The 22,657-nt window shown below is 37.4% G+C and overlaps 1 protein-coding gene across 1 annotated transcript; it reads right to left on the bottom strand.

The window, feature by feature from the left end:
• Positions 1-800: 800 nt before the first annotated feature.
• LOC140746494 (fatty acid synthase-like) lies at positions 801-22,657 on the bottom strand. Its single transcript, XM_073078648.1, has 39 exons — positions 22,502-22,657; positions 19,850-20,042; positions 19,303-19,423; positions 17,933-18,136; positions 16,294-16,410; positions 15,822-16,000; positions 15,123-15,265; positions 14,675-14,878; positions 14,283-14,469; positions 14,026-14,188; positions 13,512-13,681; positions 13,243-13,394; positions 12,731-12,914; positions 12,310-12,458; positions 11,849-12,033; positions 11,332-11,451; positions 11,149-11,258; positions 10,665-10,855; positions 9,872-10,026; positions 9,081-9,314; positions 8,768-8,888; positions 8,425-8,676; positions 7,912-8,343; positions 7,670-7,819; positions 7,468-7,580; positions 7,015-7,165; positions 6,534-6,705; positions 4,836-4,948; positions 4,395-4,559; positions 4,132-4,307; positions 3,720-3,869; positions 3,444-3,632; positions 3,166-3,274; positions 2,918-3,077; positions 2,566-2,716; positions 2,343-2,490; positions 2,041-2,217; positions 1,626-1,728; positions 801-1,381 (listed from the first exon to the last, which is right to left on the bottom strand). Exons 1-39 carry the CDS (start codon positions 22,655-22,657, stop codon positions 801-803), a joined length of 6,930 nt encoding a protein of 2,309 aa, XP_072934749.1.

Raw genomic sequence — 22,657 nt, forward strand, 5'->3', positions numbered from 1 at the left:
ACATTAGGATGGCCGGTCACCTATCCAGTGAGAAGAAACTGCGCAAATAAATAGAGTTTTTTTTAATCAGTAGTTGCTACCAAATTGCTACCTTCGTATGCATCGTATTGGACTTCATAGCTTTTAAGGATAAAAAAATACTACGGATTTAATATAAGTGTATATTTAAAAGAACTATTCCGAAATTAAATACAATATGGTTATACATCATACAGGCGTTTTGTTTCGTTCTGAAATAACTGCACTCATAGATATAGGATGTCATAGCGAAACTTTCTAAATCTATGACTGCACTTTACAATATCAAAGACTTTTTTGAATTTGAATTGCTTAGTCAAAACATTTATATATATTTTTTATAAAGCTGTAAATTTATGGTAGAATTTTGCAATTGTCAACCCTTGCCATTATTATTTAACCGGACTGGAATACAATCACGGATACCGTCGTACCCGCTTGATTCGATTTTTGAATGTATACAATCTAAGTGATTTAAAACACAGCCATGTTGTTGTATTATATCGAATAGTATCGTAAGGGAGACCCCTTACCTTACCCCTTACCCTTTAAACCAGAACACAGCAGCGCTTAATACTACTGTTTAGTATGCAAAAATAGATGTGGCGGGGTGCCACCGGAGTCAAACCTAAAAGGATCTACCATCTTCTTTTATTTATGTTAGGTATTACACATAAAAACACCTTATCTCAGGAATGAAAAAAATAAAAGCATTTATGTTAATAAATATATCTTTAATATTAAAAAAAAACAAACACTAAGACATTGCATATGGAAAATTATCAACGAGTTGACATAAACGAGTTTGCATTAAGTAAATAGGATTCGCAGAGGTTTTTGTTTTTAAAGTCTTCCAGAATATCCGGACTAAGATATGTGTTGATGATGGCGGCGCAGCGCAGATCGTGCGTGGCGTGTGCGAGCGGCGCGCGCAGCTCGTGCGCGGCGACGGGCTGCAGCGAGTGCGGCTGCAGCGCGGCGGCGTGCGCGGCCAGCGGCTGCGGCGAGCGCGGCTGCAGCAGCACCAACCGCGAGCGTAACGCACGCGGCTCGCTCTCATGACGCAGCAGCGTAGCTATACGCCCGTACGCCGTCTGAATCAGCTGCCGCGCATACTGCGCTGAGTGCGGCACGCGTCCTAATAGAGCCCGCACTGTTATCTCTAACTTATTTTGCCATGATTGCACATTTTGTAGGACAATATTTAGTTCATCGGCATTGTTTCCCGTCATTAAAGTAAACATGTGTCGGACCACGGCATCTTGTAATAATTCTTCCGTATCTAAGCCACTTAACTGTTCTTTTAAAATATTTTTAAATTCCTTTGGCGGTACACCTATGCAAAATACGGTTCCACTGAATCCTGAAACATTTTCATGAATTTTACAAATAACGAAAACAGCTTATACAAGAACATGATAGAAGTATTAATTAGATTTCTTAACTGGTGCTCAAATTGCAAGTTACCAAGTACTGAATAAATTAGTATTTTAATGTGAGTTTAATAAGTTAATAAAAATTATTAATTATAGATTAATGGTGGAAATTATAGGTTGAAAAAATATAAGTAGGTACGTAAAGGACGTATATGTAGTATAAATATTTACCATATTCTTCCAACACGGCTGCCATTTCTAACGCCACCAAAACTCCGCTTTCATATCCCAATAGATAGAAGTTGGATTTAAGACCCGTCTTTTCTTTGAGGACCTGTTAAGAAACATGACAACAGAAAAGGTGATTGATTATTTTATAGTAAGGTTAACGTAACCAATGAGCATGCAGTCCATCTGATGATCCCTCGGACATCTGTAACCAACTATAAAATATAAAATAGAAGTTCCATATCAAGTCAATCACAGATGCTTTGATCACTCATATAATAGCTAGCATACATTCACATTATTTCATCGACACGTAGAATGTAAGAAATCTGTGTAGCCGTGGTACGTCCCGAGTCGAACAATACCGGTATTATTATAGTGGCGGTATTTTTTTACAAAAGTTAGCAACTAAACCTACCTTAGCATATCTGCAAGCCATTTCCCGCACGGTCTCAAATGGACGGTCAAGGCCGGGCTGCAACGCTAGCGCAGGCAGCTTGAGGTGTTCGCACAGCGTTTGAAAACGCCCGTGGTGCCCCTCGACGCCTGGTACGATGCACAAATGCGTTTGTGATACGTTAAATTCGTCGCTGCGCTAAAATAACAAAAGTACACAGTTGTGAAATAAACCATGCGTTACATGTAAAGCAATTGCAGTTTAATGGAATACTTCCAGCGTAATAATATAATTAGGCTACGTTTCCACTTCTAATTACTTACCATGGTAGTACCATTTACAAGTGTTGGCAGTAATACGATTTCAGTGGTCGCAAGTAGTTCATCGTCGTCCACGAAAGAATAAAATGTATTTAAACCAGTTACATTTTCAAATTCTACATCAGTTAAAGTATTTTCTAAATCAAGGAATCTACAAAAAGAGACTTCAGGTTAGCATTTTTAACATTTGTAAACACAATTTTTAATTTAAAAATATACAACTTACGCTTGTATGGTCATATTTGGAAGTTCCACTTCTGATAATGAAACATTATAAATGTCACTTAAAAACGCATGAATGGCTTTACAACTCGCTGCATTAATTTGCAAATCAGATAAAGTAGTAGTATTTTGTATTTTTTTTGGAATGCTGACACCTGGAATATTATTAGAAAATGTTATACCAAAATTGCGATAAATATATCATTAACATCAGGATTATATTTAGTGATTTACTTGAAATCATCTTACCTAAATTACCCTTTAGAAATGTCTCAGAACAATTTCATAAAATTTCAGTTACAAATACAATAATTACAAGGATGTTATGTTAATTGGGGACAATGAAATTAACTGACCTGCTATATTTGCAATACGTGTTATTATTGAACGCTTCGGTGATATATTGGCATGGGCGATTGTTATCGTATCTGAAGAACAAAGTGCTTGTTCTACTGCCTCTGTAGCTTGCAGCACCGATATTTCCTTATGTGAGACCGATGTGTTAGCATCGTCCATCTGGAAATTAAAAAAAAAAGAATTTACATAAGGTACACTATGATTCGAAATTTAAATGTCCAGACATTTCTTTACTGAAATTACCTACCTTACTTATCTGAGGTAATTTGATCAAAGTAGCAGGTAAGCGATCTTGCATTCTTGAAATACATATTGGTGTGGCAAAGGAATCATCTGTGCACATGACAGCAAAATGTCTGAAACGAAAGAACTTATTAACAGAATGTAGATAAATCTCACACATGATCACAACATACATAGTAACAGATCATGAAGGTAAAAAGTCCCAAGTAATGTAACATCTTCCATAATCCCAGGATGCGAATTTTAAATACAATAATAATATGTATATGTTAATTAACTTACTTTAATGCTGAATAAGATTGCCTTATTTGTATATCCAAATTGGATAACAGTGATCTATACTCGACAGACTTGTCGCAGTTCAATAAAGCCACGTAAATTCCTTCTAATGGTTCCCGAATTGTAGTGATATTGAAACTAGTCAAATCTTCCGTAGCCTCATTAACTTGAACGCCCATATTTTTCCATTGTCTATAATATTGAAGAAAATTATTACAAACAGCATTGAACACAAATTATAAATATACGTAAGTATGTAATATTTGAAACTGTAAATACCTTAACTTGTAGGAAAGATTAACTGATGAGTTAAATCTTCGTAAAATTAGCTTATTAACACCCCTTCTAATCAATTTTTCGGATAGTTGTATCCCTACTAGGTCATCGTCACATAAGATAACGTGATGAAGATTAGATGTGCATTGGAGCCTGAAACAGCCAACAATATGTAAGGAGTAGTTTCTAAAAAGAGTTTGGATAAGTTTTATAAGGCTTTGTTAGGAGCACTCATAAATGACGTGAGACATTTGGAGGTGAAAGGGTCAAACCAAACCTCATGCAATCTCACGAGGAGACAGAAATTTCGGCGTCACTTTTTCTGCAAGAAACATTGTAATTTTGCAATAAATCTGGTTTAAATTAAGTTTTAATGTAATTTAGTCCAAAGCCTTATTATCTCAGGTTAGTTTACCGTGGCTGGACACACAGGTCTTGCGTGGGCTGCGTGCGCAGCAGCACGCGTCCGCGCTGCGCGGCGGCGGCCAGCAGGCGCAGCGCGCGCGGCGCGGCGAGCGGCGCGTACGTCACGCGCGACAGCGGCCGCACCCAGCCGCGAGACACGCCCTCGCACACCAGCCGCTGCAGTCTCTGCCACCGTTACAACTCATATTATCTTCACATCCGTATACGAACTTACATTGTTGGAAACCTGAGTAAGTTATTATAAATAACAACCTTCATGTCATCTTCTTTTCCTTCCCGAAATATGGAAAACAAGTCGACGCGGTAGTATGTTCTTTCTCTGTTCAAATGTGACATTCCATAATCATAATTTTCCTTACAGATCACTGTGTCCACATCGAAAACAAAGCTTGACATCCTACCGCATTTTAAAGTTGCCTGAAAGGAATATATAAACATTAATAGTTTAAAAACCTTTATTTCGTACAACGAATTCATAATTTAGCCAAATCAACAAGATCAAAAACATGAATAATACAGATAAAGCTCCTAACAATATAATAGATAGCTCGTTTGATTTTGGATGACGTACGAAAAATTTCACAGCACATGAAATGCTTTTTTTTAACAAAAGAATATGTAATAAAAATGACTTTAGTTAAAAAGTCCCAAGTTTTTATAAATCAAAAATGTAATATAGATGGAAATACATACGGTTTTTAATTCTCCCTTTAAGCAGCTAATTATGACATCGACTCCTTTACCAGAAGTTCTACTCATCACCATATCGCTGAATGTCACATCTCGCGAGTTACCTATGTTAGCGGCTAAAAAAAAAAAACTTCAGGTAAGCTATATTTCTTCAAAATTTGGGTCACGGGCTTTATAAGGGATCGCGAAGCCCTATGAATAACCGAAAAAATAGTAATGTAAATTGAAAATATTAATTAAGGGCGTTTGGCTACGTAATTTATGTCAAATTAGAAAACCGCCCGAATTTCGGAAGGGTAACATATCATTATATAGATAGATTGTGCAGATACAGGTAGAAAGGCAAATAAAGACTTAAATTAATAGAAGCAGTTTTTTTTGGGAAGGGTAGGAAATTCAGCGTAACAAGGTAAGTAATTGAAAAATAAATGAAACTCGGTCCTAGGTATGGAGGTCAAATAGGGGTAACTGTTACACCCCGCATATGGATTTCCATGTTTTCTAGTGAAAAACAGGCTTCATATCGAAGAAGTTAAAATAGTTGTAGATAATATAAACTCCTTGTCCCTGTTCTCCAGGGCCGGAATATTGCTGCTATTGATTGAACAGAAGTTTGCAGGCGGCAAGAGTGGGAGCTCGAACCGCCCGGCCAACGACCCCGGGATGGACGGGGTATGTGTGGTCGCATGTCGTCGTGTACATCGGACGGTGTGGTGATTCTATCTCATTTGGGTTGAGTCTGACGGGGCAGTGCGCTAAGAGGACTCCGGTTGCGTTCCTTTGGAGATCCCGGAGTCCTCTACGCAGTGCTGAGGACGGCCACCGGGGGGGTTTTAGTGCGGTAAAAATCCCACATAACTCCGTGTCGCTCCCAAGGTACCGGGTACCTTTTGAAGGTTTCCTCCTCGAGAAGAAAAAAAAGTTATATAAACTCCTACATATTCCGTATGAAGCTAATGGGGACTGGAATTATTTCTTTTAATGTCCCAATCATGGTAATAGTTGCATGCTAAAATATTATGAACCAAAAAAACTTATTATGGTTTTAAACAAAAATAGATCATACAAAAATGCCCACGTTTTAGATTATTTTTAAAAATAAACATTCTTACAGAACAAATTCTCTGAAAAATGAATAAAAGTAAGTTAATAAATTGAACTGAATTCGTAATTTTACGTACAAAAGATTACGTGTTTCTGCCATTTGGTGAAACTATGGGGCCATAGGGATCTGATGTTAGGTTAATTTTCAAGCATTTGTTTAAGCGTTTGATAGAGTCAACGAATCACCAGAGTACCAGAGTTGACACATAGCGAATTAGCCTCGCCATCCAACGAGGTAACGTTGTCAGTATTCTGGGAAATCATCCCAGAATATATTTAATTTAAAATATGATTATGATTAAGATATGAATTATAAGTAGTATATTATTGCTATTTTTATGTAATTTCGGTTTTTTTTAAATATTTAATAACTTATTTTTATATATAAAATAAAGATTTGTTCCACGACAAAAAAAAATAACTTAACTTAATGGTCTTCCTTTAACTCAACCCAACAAAAAAGTTACTTATTGCATGTATGTTTACATAATTATGTGAGTATATTAAAAATATAATAATAAGTTATAACTATTATACGAGTAAGTAAGTACATATTTACATATAGTAGGAATACCCAGTGAACTATGCCTTACTTACCTTTCAAGTTAGGGAACAATTTTAGTAAGAAACGTTTTTTCGCAGCAGTGCTTACAGTAGCAAACACCTCGCATTGATGTGCTAAGGCAATGGATATGACTGCTTGGCCCAACGCCCCCGCTCCCCCGTGCACAAGAATATTGATGCCAGAGAGCATTTGACGCCTTAAAGCCTGTATTTTTTAAACATTATTAAATAAATTTGTCAAGTTGTTAGCGTGTCAGTGATATTATTTATAGTGGTATAAGTGTAACAGTCTGTATAAAAATGAATTACGGTCAAAGAATACGGTCTAATAATATAAAATCTATTACGGTTTAAGATATAGGACCCTTTGCAAGACAGGATCCTAAAAAAGCTTTCTCATATTAAAGAGAATGATAAGGTACTCCACGAAGAAAGACCTTTTAAGTTACTGTAATCCTTCGAATAATGATTGTTTAGAAAATGAACCAATGACACTTAAAATAAGTTTACTTACAAGGCAGTAGTAAGCGAGGCAGTACGCGAGCGGCACGGTGGCGGCGTCCTCGAGGGTCCAGTGCGCCGGCACCGGCCACAGTTGATAAGGACTCACGCGTAGGCTGGAGCTCACTGACCCTTGCTGAACTATTCCCATTACACGCTCCCCTCTTAAACACAATAGTTAAAACAATAAGTAAAAACACTAGCAGATTTTTAGATCATAACCGATATATAAAAGTTGGATGGGAGGCCGCAAAATTGTCTAATTGCCTTCGTGTTTTGAATAACAAAGTTAAGCCATCACGTTAAGTAAGTTAACATTGGTTAGCAGTTTAAAGCTTTCGTTTTCGTCAGCTTAGTTGTGAAAGTGGCTTCTCAATTTAATTTTTCCAGTAAACATAATTGTTTAGTTTGTTTATTCAAATGTTTCTTCTATTTAAGTTATTGCTTAAATTGAAGATTTACTTACGTTTCAGTTATGCCACTGAAATCCATTCCAAATCCTTCACTTACTCCTTTTTCAAATGGAATTATTCCAGTTGCTTTTTTAAGATCTACATTATTTAGTCCGGCGTAATGAACCTGTGAATATTTAATGTATTCGAATATAAATGGATACGGCATAAATGGTCTAAATGCGATTTTGCCTTTTATAAAAATGGTATATGTACCGTAACTTTGACACCAGATTCATCAGATTTAGCTTTTTCAACCCAAGTCAATGAATTTAAATCTCCTATTCGGGGACACTGCAGCATCACTTCTTCTTTATTTGCAATATTTGGACGCAATGGTAAGTAATATTCACCTCCCCACATACCCTAAATATATTTTTTTCGTTAATGTTAAGTACTTAGAAATATCATATAATAAAATAATGAAGCAGAACTTAATATTGCTGTTTGACACTTACGTAATCCAAAATATTGTACGCAAAATCTATATTTGGCATTTGGTCTAAGTTTTGATCATCACAAAGTTTATGGTTGATCATAGCTAGATAAATTTTGCTATCGTGCTCCTTTCTCCACTGTTTGATAAGATCCTTCAATCCCGGAATGGGCGGATAACTGGTTAGAACGAGTAGTTTTTGTCGTGGGAGCAGAGAAGCTTGTGTTGTAGACAACAAGTCGAGATCGGAGGGTGAGCGCACACTGATGGTACTAGTGGGGACAGCAGCTGAAGCTGGTCGCCAGCGCGCTAATTGCAAATCAGCTTTACCTATGTTGTGTGAACATACCACACGGTAAAGAGCTGAAGGACGGGCAGTGGAGGATACTTGATGATCTTCTTTGTTCATTAGGAATGTTTCACGCGGCAACACGCGATATAATATCTGACATAGCTAGAAAAAAAACATTCATTAATGATGGTCATGGAACATTTATAACAAGTAAATATTGTACAGTATTGTATTAAAACTTACAGTATCATCCCTAGATATATTGGAGACGAGAAAAACATCAACATCACTCAAGAAATTGTCCCTTTCCTCCAACACTCTGTCCCTTTCAAGACATTTATAAACTCCCTTGATGCCAGAAATATCGACAATGTTTTTAATTTCATTGAATGCTAACACTTCGGTTTTGTTGTCTTTGATTTCAAAAATATTTATATTATTCTTGTTCACATTTTCAGCAACTATTTGAAGATACACATGCATAGTTGTAGCAATCTGCAATTATTATTTAAGCGAAACGTAATTAAGTACTCGATTCATTGTTTCAATTTTCATTATTTTGAATGTTAACTACTTAAATACTTACATCTGTTATTTCAGATTGGAAATGTGGAACAAACTGTAATGATTTTAAAAGCAAATTGTCATCGTCAATATTCATCTGAAGATCGCGTAGTCTAATGTTTTCAATTAAAATTCCTTTACACCTAGAATAAGTTTTATAAATTAAATAAGATTGATATAAATCAAAAAGTAACGAGTCATGTAGACCTTCAACACAATATTTATTAATAAAATGGTCGACCACAGAGTTTTTATTGAGATACTTATAAGAAAATATTAAAATATTATGCTATTCACTTGGCGGTACTTCAACGAAATACTAAATCGTATCTTACCTGGTGTGATCCTCCGACACATTCACAATCTTATAGTCGGATTTATCTTCAGCGAACTCTTGTACATTAATAGTAATACTTCTTACGTATTCTGGTTGAGAAACGGATCCATGTTGATTTCTAAACACGTTTAATTGGAACATTCCATCAATTAGCGTTACCCAGTTGTCCTTCCACAGTACCCGTGCTTCCGACATCGAGGCATTAGCACTCTGAATACTACGGAAGTCGTCCCTAAAATTATGCCATTATATAAATAAATTAATTAATACATAATGTACATATTATTGAACTGAAAACTTCTTTAGCGGCGTTGTGCACTTTTTGTGATTGATAAAAAAACTTGCGTCAAGACCCGTGACCTGATCGAAAATACATAAGACGGCAAAGCAAAACGCAAAGTCAAGATGTTATCCGGTGTCATCATAGAAAGAATAGGTCAATTGGGTTAGTTTAATTTTTTTTTGGGTTAGGTTGATTTTTTTATAATATTGTAGTAGCAAATCAGTAGGCAATCCACCATCACTTCTAACCATGTATGTCTGTAATTGCCTCCTTATTTACAAGGGGTCTAATTGAAGCTGAATAAAAGTTGAAGTCGGAGCAGAAGTCAGAAGTAGGAGGGAATGAGTCAGTAAGGATGTAGATGCTGGCATATCCATCCACCGAAAAGGGAGAAATTCTTTACGGTGGTAAAAATAGTCGCCGCCGTCCAAACTCTAATTCTTGATTCTGCCACCATTACCTTTACAGTGTTCCATGCCAGATTTATAAACGTTTGTTTCACTAACCTGTACGAAAAGTCCCTCATATACAGCATTTGATAAATAGTATCCTGATCTAGTTCATCTTCTGCGCCATATTGACACGGAACAGGTGAAGTTGTGTTATTATCGAATACACTCGTTATGTAACCTGAAGTCACATTTGAGCAATCGTCCATAACCTGAAATATTTTTTTATATTAGAGGTTTATAGGCTCTAACCGTGATGATGGAGCGTGGAGCGATGGAGCGATTTGTAACACTAAAACAGTGCCTAATGCATCACTGGCTTTGAAGGAGAGCTCTTTTTGCACCTTTTTTGAATCCCATGTCAGCGCTCCGGGAATACCACAGGAAGAAGTTCATCCCACATCTTGCACATTCGTGGCAAATACATCCGTGTAAACCGAACCGTGGAGGACACTCAGTCGGTGTGGATGGCATTTCATCCTTCGACGAGTGATGTGATGGAGGAGTGGTGACGTAGGCACCAGGTCAAATAGTTCCTCGGAACACTCACCATTGTAAAGCCGGTGTAAAACGCAAAAGGAACCTATGTCACTCCGCAAGCTTAAAGGTTCTAGCCGATCGGAATTCCTCGGATTGCTTACGATTCGGACTGCGCGTTTCTGCATGAAGTTAAGTTGGTTAAGTTGGTATTGGGACGCCCATGTCCAGAGATGGAAGCAGTACTCCATGAATCTTACATCGATAAAAAGAGTCAAAACTAATAAAACAATATGTATCATGAAGATGCAGCTCTAACCATCGTGATCTTTTGACATTTAAGTATTGAATGCAGTTTGTATTCCAGTGTTACCTCAAATTGTCCTGTGCCGCGTTGCAGCCTGATGGAGAGCCGCAGCTGGCGACGGTCGTGCAGTATGGGCTCGGTATGCAGCACCACGTCGCGCAGCCGCACCGTCAGCTGCCGCCGCGGCACGCCCAGCGTCATGGCCAGCGTGTCCCATACCGCCACCAGCACACCGGCGAACGGGTATAATATTTTTCCTACGTACATATATTATGTTTCTTGAATACTGAGCAAGATACTTTTTACGTTACTTATCATTAAATATATACAGTCCAACACCTTTTATTAAAATTCGCTTATTTCTTCCAATGTATCTCTTCCAATAATGATATAATAATTTGACAATTGTATAGTTTTCATCATTAGTGGGTAAAAATACATAGTTTGATTAATAAAAACCGAATTTACACACATTTTCATAGCAAAAAAACAATTGAATAAAATATTATTAAGAACTAAATAATATCTTAAAACTTTTTAGGGTACATACCCTGTACAACGTTCCCTTGTAAGTAACGATGTTCAACATCATGAATCGATAAGACGAAATTAGTAGCCGCTGCTGTATTTCTGTGAGCTGCTACGTACAGTGGCAATACCCTATAAAAAGGTAATTATTATTTTGTTTTTATCTTTATGTCATTATTTCAACACTTATCTGTTATGTAATTACCATTTCTCATGATGAGCCCATTCAACTAAATGCGATAGCATGGGAGTTCCTGTCGACACTGGAAACTCAATCTTTGGATATAGAGCCTGTAGACGTAGATTGTAACCTTGCATGTACAAACTGAAAAACGTAGAAAATCATTAGCGGATGTTACTTCATTTATAGTCTGATCAAGAATTTTTTTTTTTTTTTTTTTTTTTTTTTATAATATAAGAGTAGCAGACGAGCATGCAGTCCACCTGATGGTAAGTGGCTACTGCCGCCCATGGACATCTGTAATCAACCCCAGATAGGATTAGATATTCCTACCTGAGGTCGGCCACAGATGCGCCGCTACCCCTGAGGACTAAGCTGGAACGCCTCGGAAAAGTCTGTCTCCCTTACCACACCCTTCAAACCGGAACACAGCAGCGCTTAACACTGCTGTTATTAGGTAGAAATAGGTGTGGCGGTGGTGCCGCCGGAGTCGAACCACAAAGGGTTCTACCACCTTTAAAAAGAATGTAATAGTACTAACTGTCCGAGAGCTTCGAGTACCAAACGAACATTGTCGGAATGTCCGCGGCGAGTAAGCGGTATATTCTTGCAAGAGCTGGGTAGAGATCGCTTGAGGATGGCCTGCAGCAGCCCGTGTGGTGCAATCTCTATAAGCACTGCATTAGCGGGGATCAGGCGAGAGGTTTCCTCGAACAGCACCGGATTCTAAACAAATTATATTTGCTAAATAATTATTACGTAGTTGCTTACAGCGGCAAGTAAATAAGTAAAGGATATAGTGAAAAAAAAGTAAAATCGCCAAAGAAGCAAAAATTTGTGAATGATCAATCAAGGTTAAAGCTTTCTCTTTCTAATAAGGAAATCGTATCCAAAAGTAAGTTGAAGATAATGACCGCCATCGGTATAAAAATAATATACGAAATAGTCACTAACTTGTAGTAAACACAAAACAAGCTAGATATAGAACAGATCACTACTCACCAAAAGGTTATTAGTATGATATTCTGCTGAGGAATACTTCGCACTTTCCTCCCCCCATTTGTCCATTGAGACGGACGTCGACACCCACCTCTCGCTGCGCGCCTTCGGTGATTTTATCACATCCTTTAAGTATTTTAATAGTTCCGGTCCTTTAAACCAAAAAAAAATAATGCTTATAAGTGATGTTTATTATCCTTAGAAATAAAATTTAAAATCTCGATTCAATTATTGCAAGCTTATACCACTTTACTGTTAGCAACAATTCAGCTTTCAGGTAGATTCAAAGCTATTTCGAAGAAATCTCTTGTTTATTAGCTAGTTTAACTGGAATACTAAAGGAATTTGGATGATGATATAATTTGGAGTACAGAAATACTGGGCTAAGGTATGAGTTCTTTTTACTATTTTTAAGGAGCGTTACCTGCTTCGGCGATATACCGAGAATGATAAGCAATATTCGCACACGGTACTTCTTTGGCAAATATGTTCTTAGCAATTAATTGTGCAACAAATTCACGCATAACGTTTGCAGGGCCTGATATCGTGCAGGAGTCAGGTCCATTGTGACACGCCACTTCTATCTCGGGAGGGCACATTTTAAGAATCTAAAAAATATTTAGAAACATTTTATTTTTTTTATTTCACCAATGTTCTTCTCTCGATAACCATAAGTCTCCCTCAAATGCTTCCATCGTTCTTTGACGACTTGAGCAGCGCGATAGACTACGACCTTCTCTTGCATTCGGAAAGGAGATCCACGCCCAGCATTGGAAGTAATGGCTTAAAGACACTTATGCTACGTCCATTATTGTGAAGTCCAATCTTAGGTCGTCGTCCTTTGATAATTAAGGTGGAATTCCAGATGAGCTAGTATGAACCTGCATTCTGCACCATTCTGCACATTCAACAAAATAGAATCATAGGAGATCGAACCTGTTCATAGCCAATGCCGACAGCAGCCATGGATCCCCGAATAAATGGGGTTTGTACGGAGACCAAACCTCTGCTGTATGCAGATAAAATCATCTCTTCCGCCGTGAAGCACCCATCAGCATACGCGCATCCCAATTCGCCTACGCTGTGTCCTATATTAAAAATATTTCATATATATTGTTAGAGTTCTATAAACTTGAATAGGATATCAAAGCAGTCGCCGAATCCTTCTCCTTCTGAGAGGAATTACCAGTTAGAAAGATATTTACCAATAATATTGTCGGGGACGAGTCCTATCTCTCGGAGAACGTCAGTCAATCCTATTTGGATAGCAGCTATTCCCACAAAACAATTCAGGATGTTGTCGAAGATAGTTTTGTCTTGCGATGTGATAATGTTTACGATGTCAACTCCTCTTGGTTCCAGAACTACCCGGCATCTACAAATTATGAACATTTGATATTATATAACATTTGTTTTCAATTTATTAATTTTGACTCGTTAATTCAAGGGATATCAATGTTATATATTCAAGGGTTTCCGACGTAAACGAAATTATTTAATGCGTTTAATTATCTTTACTGCGACCACATACAGACTAGTGGTTTGTTAAGAAGGACGTTAAATTTTGAAACATGATTACATCATAAAAATCGGTGTTACCTTTCGAGTGCCGAGTTTCAATACTGTTAGATCCTTATACTGTGCTAGTGGTTTGTTTAGAAGGACGTTAAATACAATTTTGAAATATCATTACATCAGAATCTTAGAAATTGATGTTACCTTTCGATGGCAGCAGCGAACACGGGAATGCGCATGAGTGCCGTCCCCATGCCGGCCCACTGCGATCCCATGCCGCTGTACACGAACCACAGGGGACATTTTACGTCGTCGAAGTAATCCGCCTTTTCAAATAGACTCACTGTTTTGTTTTCTTCATTTGTATCTGAATATTAATAATCCCAATTAAGTTCCCATAACAATTAAAAGAAACATACAATAACTCATACTATTCTTATTTTAGTTTTTTACTTGCTTACCAATAATAATGAAGCCTCTTCCTAAATGTCCCGATATTCTAGTTTCATGCAAATGGTGAAATAATGTCAACTCTTCAGGATCAATAGGACGAGAGTTAAGATCGTTTAAGATTTTGGCAACCGCTGATTCTTGCCGCCCTGATACCGTTACTAGGTACGGAATGTTCGACTTGTAGCGCGACAGGTCCTGGAATAAAATACTTAAGTAAAATTCTAAGAACTAAGGTAAGGAGTCTAATAAATCCAAGCCAAATGCGCTGATAAATAAATGTTTTATTTTTATTTTGCATCAATATACTGGAGTAGTTTTTTTTAGTTTTTGAAAAGAAACAGTTCCAAAAGTCCATTGTTTGAATATTCTGTCCGCAATGGCTTTGTTAACTGAATGTAACCTTGGGCTTGTAGCGGCCGTGCAGCAGCACATGCGAGTTGACTCCGGTGACGGACATGCCGTTGACGGCGGTGTACTCGCGGCCGAAGCGCGTGTGGTCGCGCACCACGCGCATGCGGCCGTCGCGCAGCGCCGCCACGTCGCGCCGCGGCGACTCGCAGTGCAAGTTGGCGGCCAGTTCGCCCGTGTGGTAGCCCAGCAGCACCTTACAATTACACCAGAATAGTAAGACACTCCTAATTATGATAATGTATTCCAGGATTTACATAAATACCTACAAAATGTGTTAAGATTTTACCAATGTTTTAAAGGTAATTTATTATAATTAGTTATAGACTGTTCTTTTGGAAGTGAATCCATTTGAATACATTTATACTATATCCCCACTACTTAATTGTAAACAGTTAGATTCCAATTAAATCGGAGGAGAATTTTACGGTTGAAATTACCTTGGTAATGGCATTAATCCCGGACGCAGCCTCAGCATAACCAATGTTGGACATGACGCTGCCGACTAGGAGAGGATCCTTACGGTTCTTGCAAAACACATTTTCGAGAGAGACCAATTCTGCTTTATCGGCTTCTGGAATACCTGAAATTCATCAAAGTGTGGTTAATAAATCTGACAGTTTTCTCTGCACATGACTTAGATATGAGATATCTTAGTCCTTAGGAGTAGCAACGCATCTGTGATCAACTTCAAGTAAAAGATCTTTAAGGAACGGTTCATGGTCGGCAGTTAGCACTCTAGCTATACCACACTATAGCAGGTTATTCTTCCGAGTTTACACTTATGAAATAGTCGTTTTCTTATTATCTACATATACACAGTTTTGAATTTTTTTCATTTCATGCAATTTAATGTTTCGCCTGAAATCGGTATTTAGAAATAAAATCACAAAAACTTGAATGTCTCAAAAACAAATCACTATCGGCTAGAGTACTTAATGACAAAACCTATTGCAAATGAGTTCTACTTTCGTTCAAGGGAATATATCGAATTTTCAGTAACCCTGTACGATATATACCTATAAGTAGGTAACGGCTAAACTGTGCCATTAAAAATTATATGCATATTCGTATGTTTTTCTCATCTTTCTTTATAATTAAATTTCGATTGCTAAGCGAACATAGGTTTTTATAAATACCTGAACCGAAAGCTTCGACGTATTCTATTTCTTCAGCGGAAATTTGAGCTTTGTTGTAAAATGATTTTAGAAAACGAATCATATGTGAAGGATCGCGATAGAAACCGTACTTCGGACCAGTCTCATCGGATGGTATCGATGTAAATTCTGTCTTCACATGAACTATTTCGGCGTATACCCTACAATGTTCAGTACCTTATTAATTATTAGAACATGTAACAATAACAATTTGTACATTCTGAAACAACATTGATAGAGTAGTGGTTTGCAACTCGGCCTCTCAATATATAATGTGGAAGCCTGCATGTTAAAAGTTGACTGAAGCTTACCAATTTTGTCAGCGCGATGGACTATGGACTGAAACCACTCTCACATTGAAGGGGACCCGTAAAGAGGGCAATAACATAGCGTAATGGATTAACGACAAAATTGTTTCAGTGCTATAGTATTTGTAGTATGTTTAAAAAAATACCTTCGAGCATATTTTGCTTTTTGCATAAACAATACGCTAATAGCCTCGGACTTGACGCAACCGGATGCATCTTCATCAAACGACTTAGTTTTACCGTTCTTACTCAACTTCATAATTCTGTAATGATAGAAATATATAAGACTAGATGACCCGGTGAACTTCGTACCACCAAATAATGAGTGACTATCTGTACCCCGTGGTTTCGTTCGTGTAATTTATGTATTATGTCCATAAACTACTCCTAAATGTTAGGACATGGCCACAGGAGAACAGGAAAATAAAAAATACAATGAAATAAAATTCACTCTACCCCTCTGCACTCTGTTATTTTTACAAGCACGCGAAAAGAAGTACCTATAACTTCAATAACGGTTTTTTTAAAAACACTTTCTTTACTTATAGTACTCTAATGGGGTTGATTGTTGAATAGCTAAAAATGCTGAAACAGATGTGTAAATAGAAAGGCCGTTTATAACAGTCTTAAGGGTTAATCTAAAAAAACAAACAGTGACTCAGATGCTTCATTATGTCTTATCCTCCAAATTAACGGATTTTAAAATATAATTCCAAGCCCTATTTAACCAACTTAAGGGTTGATTATCCAAATATCGTACGGGATAAAAAGTATCCTATGTCCTCTTCCTGCTTCTAAGCTGCGTCTCCATCCATTTTCAGCCAAATCGGTTCAGCCGTTCTTGAGGTATAAAATGACTTCACGGAAACGCGGTCGAACGGGATAAAAAGTATCCTATGTCCTTTTCCTGGTTCTAAGCTACCTCTCCACCAAATTTCAGCCAACTCGGTTCAGCCATTCTTGAGTTATAAATAATGTAACTAACACGACTTTCTTTTATATATATATATAAATATATATATATATATATATATATATATATAATATAGATATAGATATAGAAGATATTGATTCAGCACGTGTTCGAAAATAACTCAATGATAACAAAATATTTTTTTCAGTTCGATCGCAGCGCCAACTGTTGGGAAAAACTATCATTAAAATAGATTTTTATTTAATATTGGAAACTGCGATGGTAGCGAAGTCTGTCGAATCCAATGTGAAACATTCCAAAATCAACAACTACTTACGAATTAAAAATTAATTAAAAAACCTTTTTCCACGGACTAAATTGTGAATCTAAACCATTCTCAAGTCCCCTTGAACACACACAACAAATTTCATCAAAGTCCAGTTGTTTAGGAGGAGTTCAGTGACATACACACGCACATCAGAAATATATATGTAAAAAATAAGATAAGATATACACACAAAATGAATATACTCAGTGATAGCAACTCCGCGAGATTTCTTTAAGTTTAGGAAAAAAATAAGGAATTTTTAGGGGGTTACATCTCTTGTCAGTTATTTTCTTAATACTTCCCACTTCTTACAGAAACAATCATTATAGATGATGAAACATAATGATTTGGATATTTATTGCCTTTTAAGTTAAAATAGTTATGTTTAGTAATAAAAACATTCATTAAAGTTATTAAATATTTTTATCTCTAGCGGGCTTTGTGTAGTAATGTGCGGTAATCTACGATTTATGTAACTGTCGTTTCACATGTCAATGAAATGTGTATCCGGTGTTTTTTATTACGTAAATGAAATAATGTTTACCTGCCGTAATGTATGGAAGATTGAGGATGCAGGCAAAGATTGGCGCCACCCACGATCGCCGCCTCACACTCGCCGCGCTTAATGTCCTCGAAGGCCAGCTCCACTGCAGCAGTGGAGCTGCAGCACGCATCGTCAACGGACATCGAGGGCCCCTTCGCATTGAGCCAGTACGAGATACGGTTTGCAAACATAGACTTACTGCACCTGTAGGAAAGTTGAGTTACGAGTACTGTAGGAAGTTGAGTTACGTTGAGAGTAGTAGGGTTACGTACGTAATATTGGGAAACTAAGGCACTTATGGAATTATCAGTCTCTGGTGTAAGTCTGTTGCTTGTATTTTCTGTATTTGTATACCAAAGCAGAAAATCGTTATTTGAATTGTTTGTCTGTTTGTCTTTTTGACTTACAGACAATAATGTAACTGAAGTATCCAAAAAGGTAAACAACAGAACATTCTCTCGACCTTCTAAAACATTTAAAATAAGCTGCGATCTGATTTATAATTCACATTATTTTTAGATTCATTTACTTACAAATGATTTTATCAAAAGCCTTTTTAACATGCTTTGAATTAGCTTGGGATGTATGTATGTATGTATGCATGTAAGTAACAAGTAATGGAATCTTTGAACCCGATTTCTATCTATTTTGAACGTTCAGTTTAATTCAAAATTTCGAAGAATTATCAAAAACCGATGTATTGTACACTATTTTAATAATTTTGTACCATTGTCCTTATCAACATACTCAGGATTAAGGATTTTCGAGGCGAGATTGTTCGAGCGCCTTAGAGAAAGTTCATCGCAAATTAGATTGCAACAATTATTGCTTTTTAGTTTTGTTATAGCGTAATTTTTAGTTTTGAAAAATAATAATGTTATTTCCCTATAACTCAAATGTACTGAAACATATCTATAATGCCATCTTGTATTTTTAGGATTCCGTACTCAAAGGATAAAACGAAACCCTCCGCTGTCTGTTTGTGAGTCACAGGGCTTTATCTCTTAAACCGTAATAGATAGACACTTGATTTTTTTACTAACGATGCATAATGGTGGTCGCTATACCAACAAATACTAAAAATTAATAAAATAAATGCTCAATTTATCAGGTTCGAAAAGCGCCCCACATTTTTTCACAATTATATTATTTACTGTTCCTTAATTGATTCTTAGATTGAAAATTATTTTCTACTTTTTTTAGTTGATTTTATCATAAAATCGTGTTTTTTAGTTTTTTGAACTTATTATTTATTCTAATCCAAGCTATGTTTTCATTCAAATATGTATATTATAAAAATATAGCACAATCGACAAAAAGCTATTATCTAAGCTAATTCGAATATACGTAATAAGTTGCCTTGAACTCACCCTGCTATACCAAATCCTTTTCTGGAGCTGGCTACATAAAAAACTGCTTTTTCAGTTTCGGAAAAACATGTTCCGACGTACACGCCGACCTTTTTTCCATATAGTTCTTCTGGACTCACACCTGAATGTTAAAAATAAAAGTGCTATTCTAATATCTATCGCATCTTATTTTCTTTTTTATTTGTTGAGTAGCGTGCTTTCAAAGTTCTCTGTTCTAAAAGGAACAGGAAAAGCTTAAAGGTATTGATCACACTTTTAGGCGTTTTAATAATCCTATAATTACAATAAAAAATATAACATATTCTCTATCAATGAGACCGATAACACCGCTGTAGGGCTGTAGTTCATGAGTCCAAAAACAATGGCAGAATCTCCTCTAATCCGCCAGAAATTGTTGTAATTGAAAGGAATAAAAGTTTTATTATTGGAGTAGGTAATTATATACTTACTGCTTAAATTACATTAACATCAAAACGATGACTCCCTTTGTTAGCTATGAAGACACGTATAGAGTATACAGACAGCAACTGTACGACACTCAACTTACCTGCATCATAGATAGCCTGGAATGCTTGTTCGAGCATTTTCCGAGACATGGAATCCATGTTGTTGCCAAGGCGGAAGTGCACCTTGAAGAACTGAGCGTCGAACAACTCCAGCCCCGGAACATTGCCAATATACTGCGTCACCTCTGGATGCTCAGAGTTCCAACGAGACTCTTCCAACGTTACAGGATTTTTCTGAACATTCAGATAAATTAGTATTAAGATAGAGATAGTAGGCAAAATCGTTCAGCCATTATTATCACTATTTTAATCCCAATACGTACCAACAATAACCATAGTAAATGTGATGGAAGTAACAGATGAGTATAACACAAGGAAAACAGGAGTTTTATCGAAGATTTATTTGACACTTAAAGTTTCGTTATATTCGGCACAAATGTCCTTAGATAAGTGTTTGGAAAAAAATCAAAATGTCGGATTTTTGGGCACAAAATAGTACGAGTAACACGTTTCAAAAAAAAGTTAACCAGACCTGTCGAGTAGGGTATCAAAATAAAGGAAATTACATGGAGATTACAAAAATATAAGTGTGTACATAAGACAGCAAATGATAGGTTCTATATACGGCGTAAGTAAACACTAAGAAAATACTTCTGGAAATTCTACTACTAAATAAGAGGGTAAAATTCTTTTGAAATCCTTTCATTTTGAAGTAAATACTATTAAATGTTGTTTTTGACTTTCTGAATACAAATAAGGATACACCTTTTTGTTTGCTTTTGGAAATCCCCTCAGAAGGTAAAATAGAAGGTTGAAATTTTATTTGTAAAAAATATAATTGAAATAAATGTAGGTTTAGTACGTAGTACTGAAGTTGGCGCTCAATATATTTCGTTTGATAACGGCGTGAACAGCGTGTCCAATATGAGCATTTACATGGGAGTCACCTCTGAATCATCAGGATTGAAGAATTGAAGGTCATATCATGTCTCTACTCAAAGACCTTATCATATCTTCGCAAGCTCCAAATGCTTAACTTGTTTGGTTGAGGCAGGAGGCACTTCTGCATTATCGGGGTTGAAGAGTTGAAGGCCAAATTTTCCATCATATATCTCTACCTATCAACCTTATTGAATATTCATAAGCTTCAAATGCCTAACCTGTATCGTTGAGGCAGGAGGCACCTCTGCATTATCAGAGTTGAAGAGTTGAAGGTCGAATTTTCCATCATATATCTCAGCTTATCAACCTTATTAAATATCCATAAGTTCCAAATGCCTAACTTGTATGGTTGAGGCAGGACTCACTTCACCTTGGAGGAATGTCCTGCATGGGATAGGCAGCGCCGTGTACTCGTCGCAGCAGTGGGGCTAGACCACTCGCTCCCCGCCGTGGTAAAAGCTATGGTAGGGAGCGAGAGGTCTTGGAGAGTAGTGAAATCCTTCTGCGAGGGAGTCATCTCGCAGAAGGAGGCTGAGAGGGAGAGAGAGAAATCCTCAGACCTCCGCATCCGCAGCCGGAAAACCGGGCGTAGGAGAAGGGCTCCCCACGCCCATCTCCTACCCCCATAACGGAGGCATTGGCGTAGGACACGGGGGCGTCCTGCGTCAAAATAACATTAAGCCTCGAGGTGGCGCGCGCGGTGTTCCCGCGCGCACCTTAAAGATGACGGGATGGAGTAGCTCCAGCTTTATCCCACCCAGAGATGGGCCCGGTTATGGGCAGGCGCTGTCGGGACCGCGGACGAATGCTTTTAGCGTACCCGCAGTCCCGTCAAAGGGCGTGCAGAGGAACACCGTGGGGTTTTAGCCGGTAGGAGTCCGGCATATCCTCTCCGCTACCCCCGTGGCTGAGAGGAACCCATGATGTGTTTCCCCACGAAAAAAAAAAAAACAAAGAGGCACTTCTGCATTACTAGGGTTGAAGAGTTGAAGGTCGAATTTTCCATCATATCATGTTAATCTAGATACTCAATGTTCATTTTAAGTTTCATGAGAATTGAGTGGGCAGAAGGTTAGTTGTCATAAAATATGTAAAAAGCAGGGGTAGTGATGATGAGTTCCCCAGTTGTAATCATCAGAGCATACTAATGTTAAGGTAGGAAAGTACCGCAACGAAACACTCTTTCGTGTGGAAAAAAAGAAAATTGGAAAAAAAATACTCGAGTTATTGAAGTTTATATGAAATCGAGTTTTCCAATTTTCCGGGAAAACTGGCGAAAATTTTCAAATTTCCTCGAAATGGGACCCCCTGTGAAACTAGCCGCATACAATGGTGTATAAATCACGTCGACCGGTCGCGGCATCGCGAAAAAAATCGCTGAACAAACATAAAAAAAAAATGCATATATACGGTCGAATTGGGTAACCTCCTCTTTTTTGAAGTCAGTTAAAAACCGTCAATTTTGAAGAAACACTATGAAATTTTGTATTTGGTTTTCTGGACAAAAATATGAAATTCTATCCCTAACGGGGTAAACCAGGGTTGGTGATTGGTATAATTGAAGTTATGTATCTTTGAGGGCGTAAAATGGCGGATTTCACCGTTTCTGAAAATTCTACGTTTTTGGTACAGACGGGTTTAATTTTAAATTTGATAACTTGTTAAGAACCTTACAAAAGATAAGCATAAACTTAAATTAAAAAAAAAATTAAGAGATGGAAGACTTGCGTAGCACAATATTGATAACTAACCTTGTTATACAGGATATCAGCGAGGTCCTTGACATGGGCGGAGTTGGGGTACAGCCCCGACATGCCGGAGATGACCACGCGCTCGCCCGCGTCCGCGTCCGCTCCCGCTGCCGCCACTTGCTCTTGAGTCGAGAGTTCCTGGGGTGTTGGGGCCAT

Source organism: Epargyreus clarus, unplaced genomic scaffold (genome assembly GCF_041222505.1).
Source record: "Epargyreus clarus isolate Ecla_fem2 unplaced genomic scaffold, WU_Ecla_fem_2.2 ptg000012l, whole genome shotgun sequence".
Classification (NCBI taxonomy): Eukaryota; Metazoa; Arthropoda; class Insecta; order Lepidoptera; family Hesperiidae; genus Epargyreus; species Epargyreus clarus.

Coding starts and splice junctions, on each gene's coding strand:
- LOC140746494 (XM_073078648.1), bottom strand. CDS start 22,657: ATGGCCCCAACACCCCAGGAACTCTCGACTCAAGAGCAAGTGGCGGCA. Junction 16,411..17,932: donor TCTTCCATACATTACGGCAG/GTAAACATTATT, acceptor CTATCATTACAG/AATTATGAAGTTGAGTAAGA. Junction 7,581..7,669: donor AATCTGGTGTCAAAGTTACG/GTACATATACCA, acceptor AAATATTCACAG/GTTCATTACGCCGGACTAAA.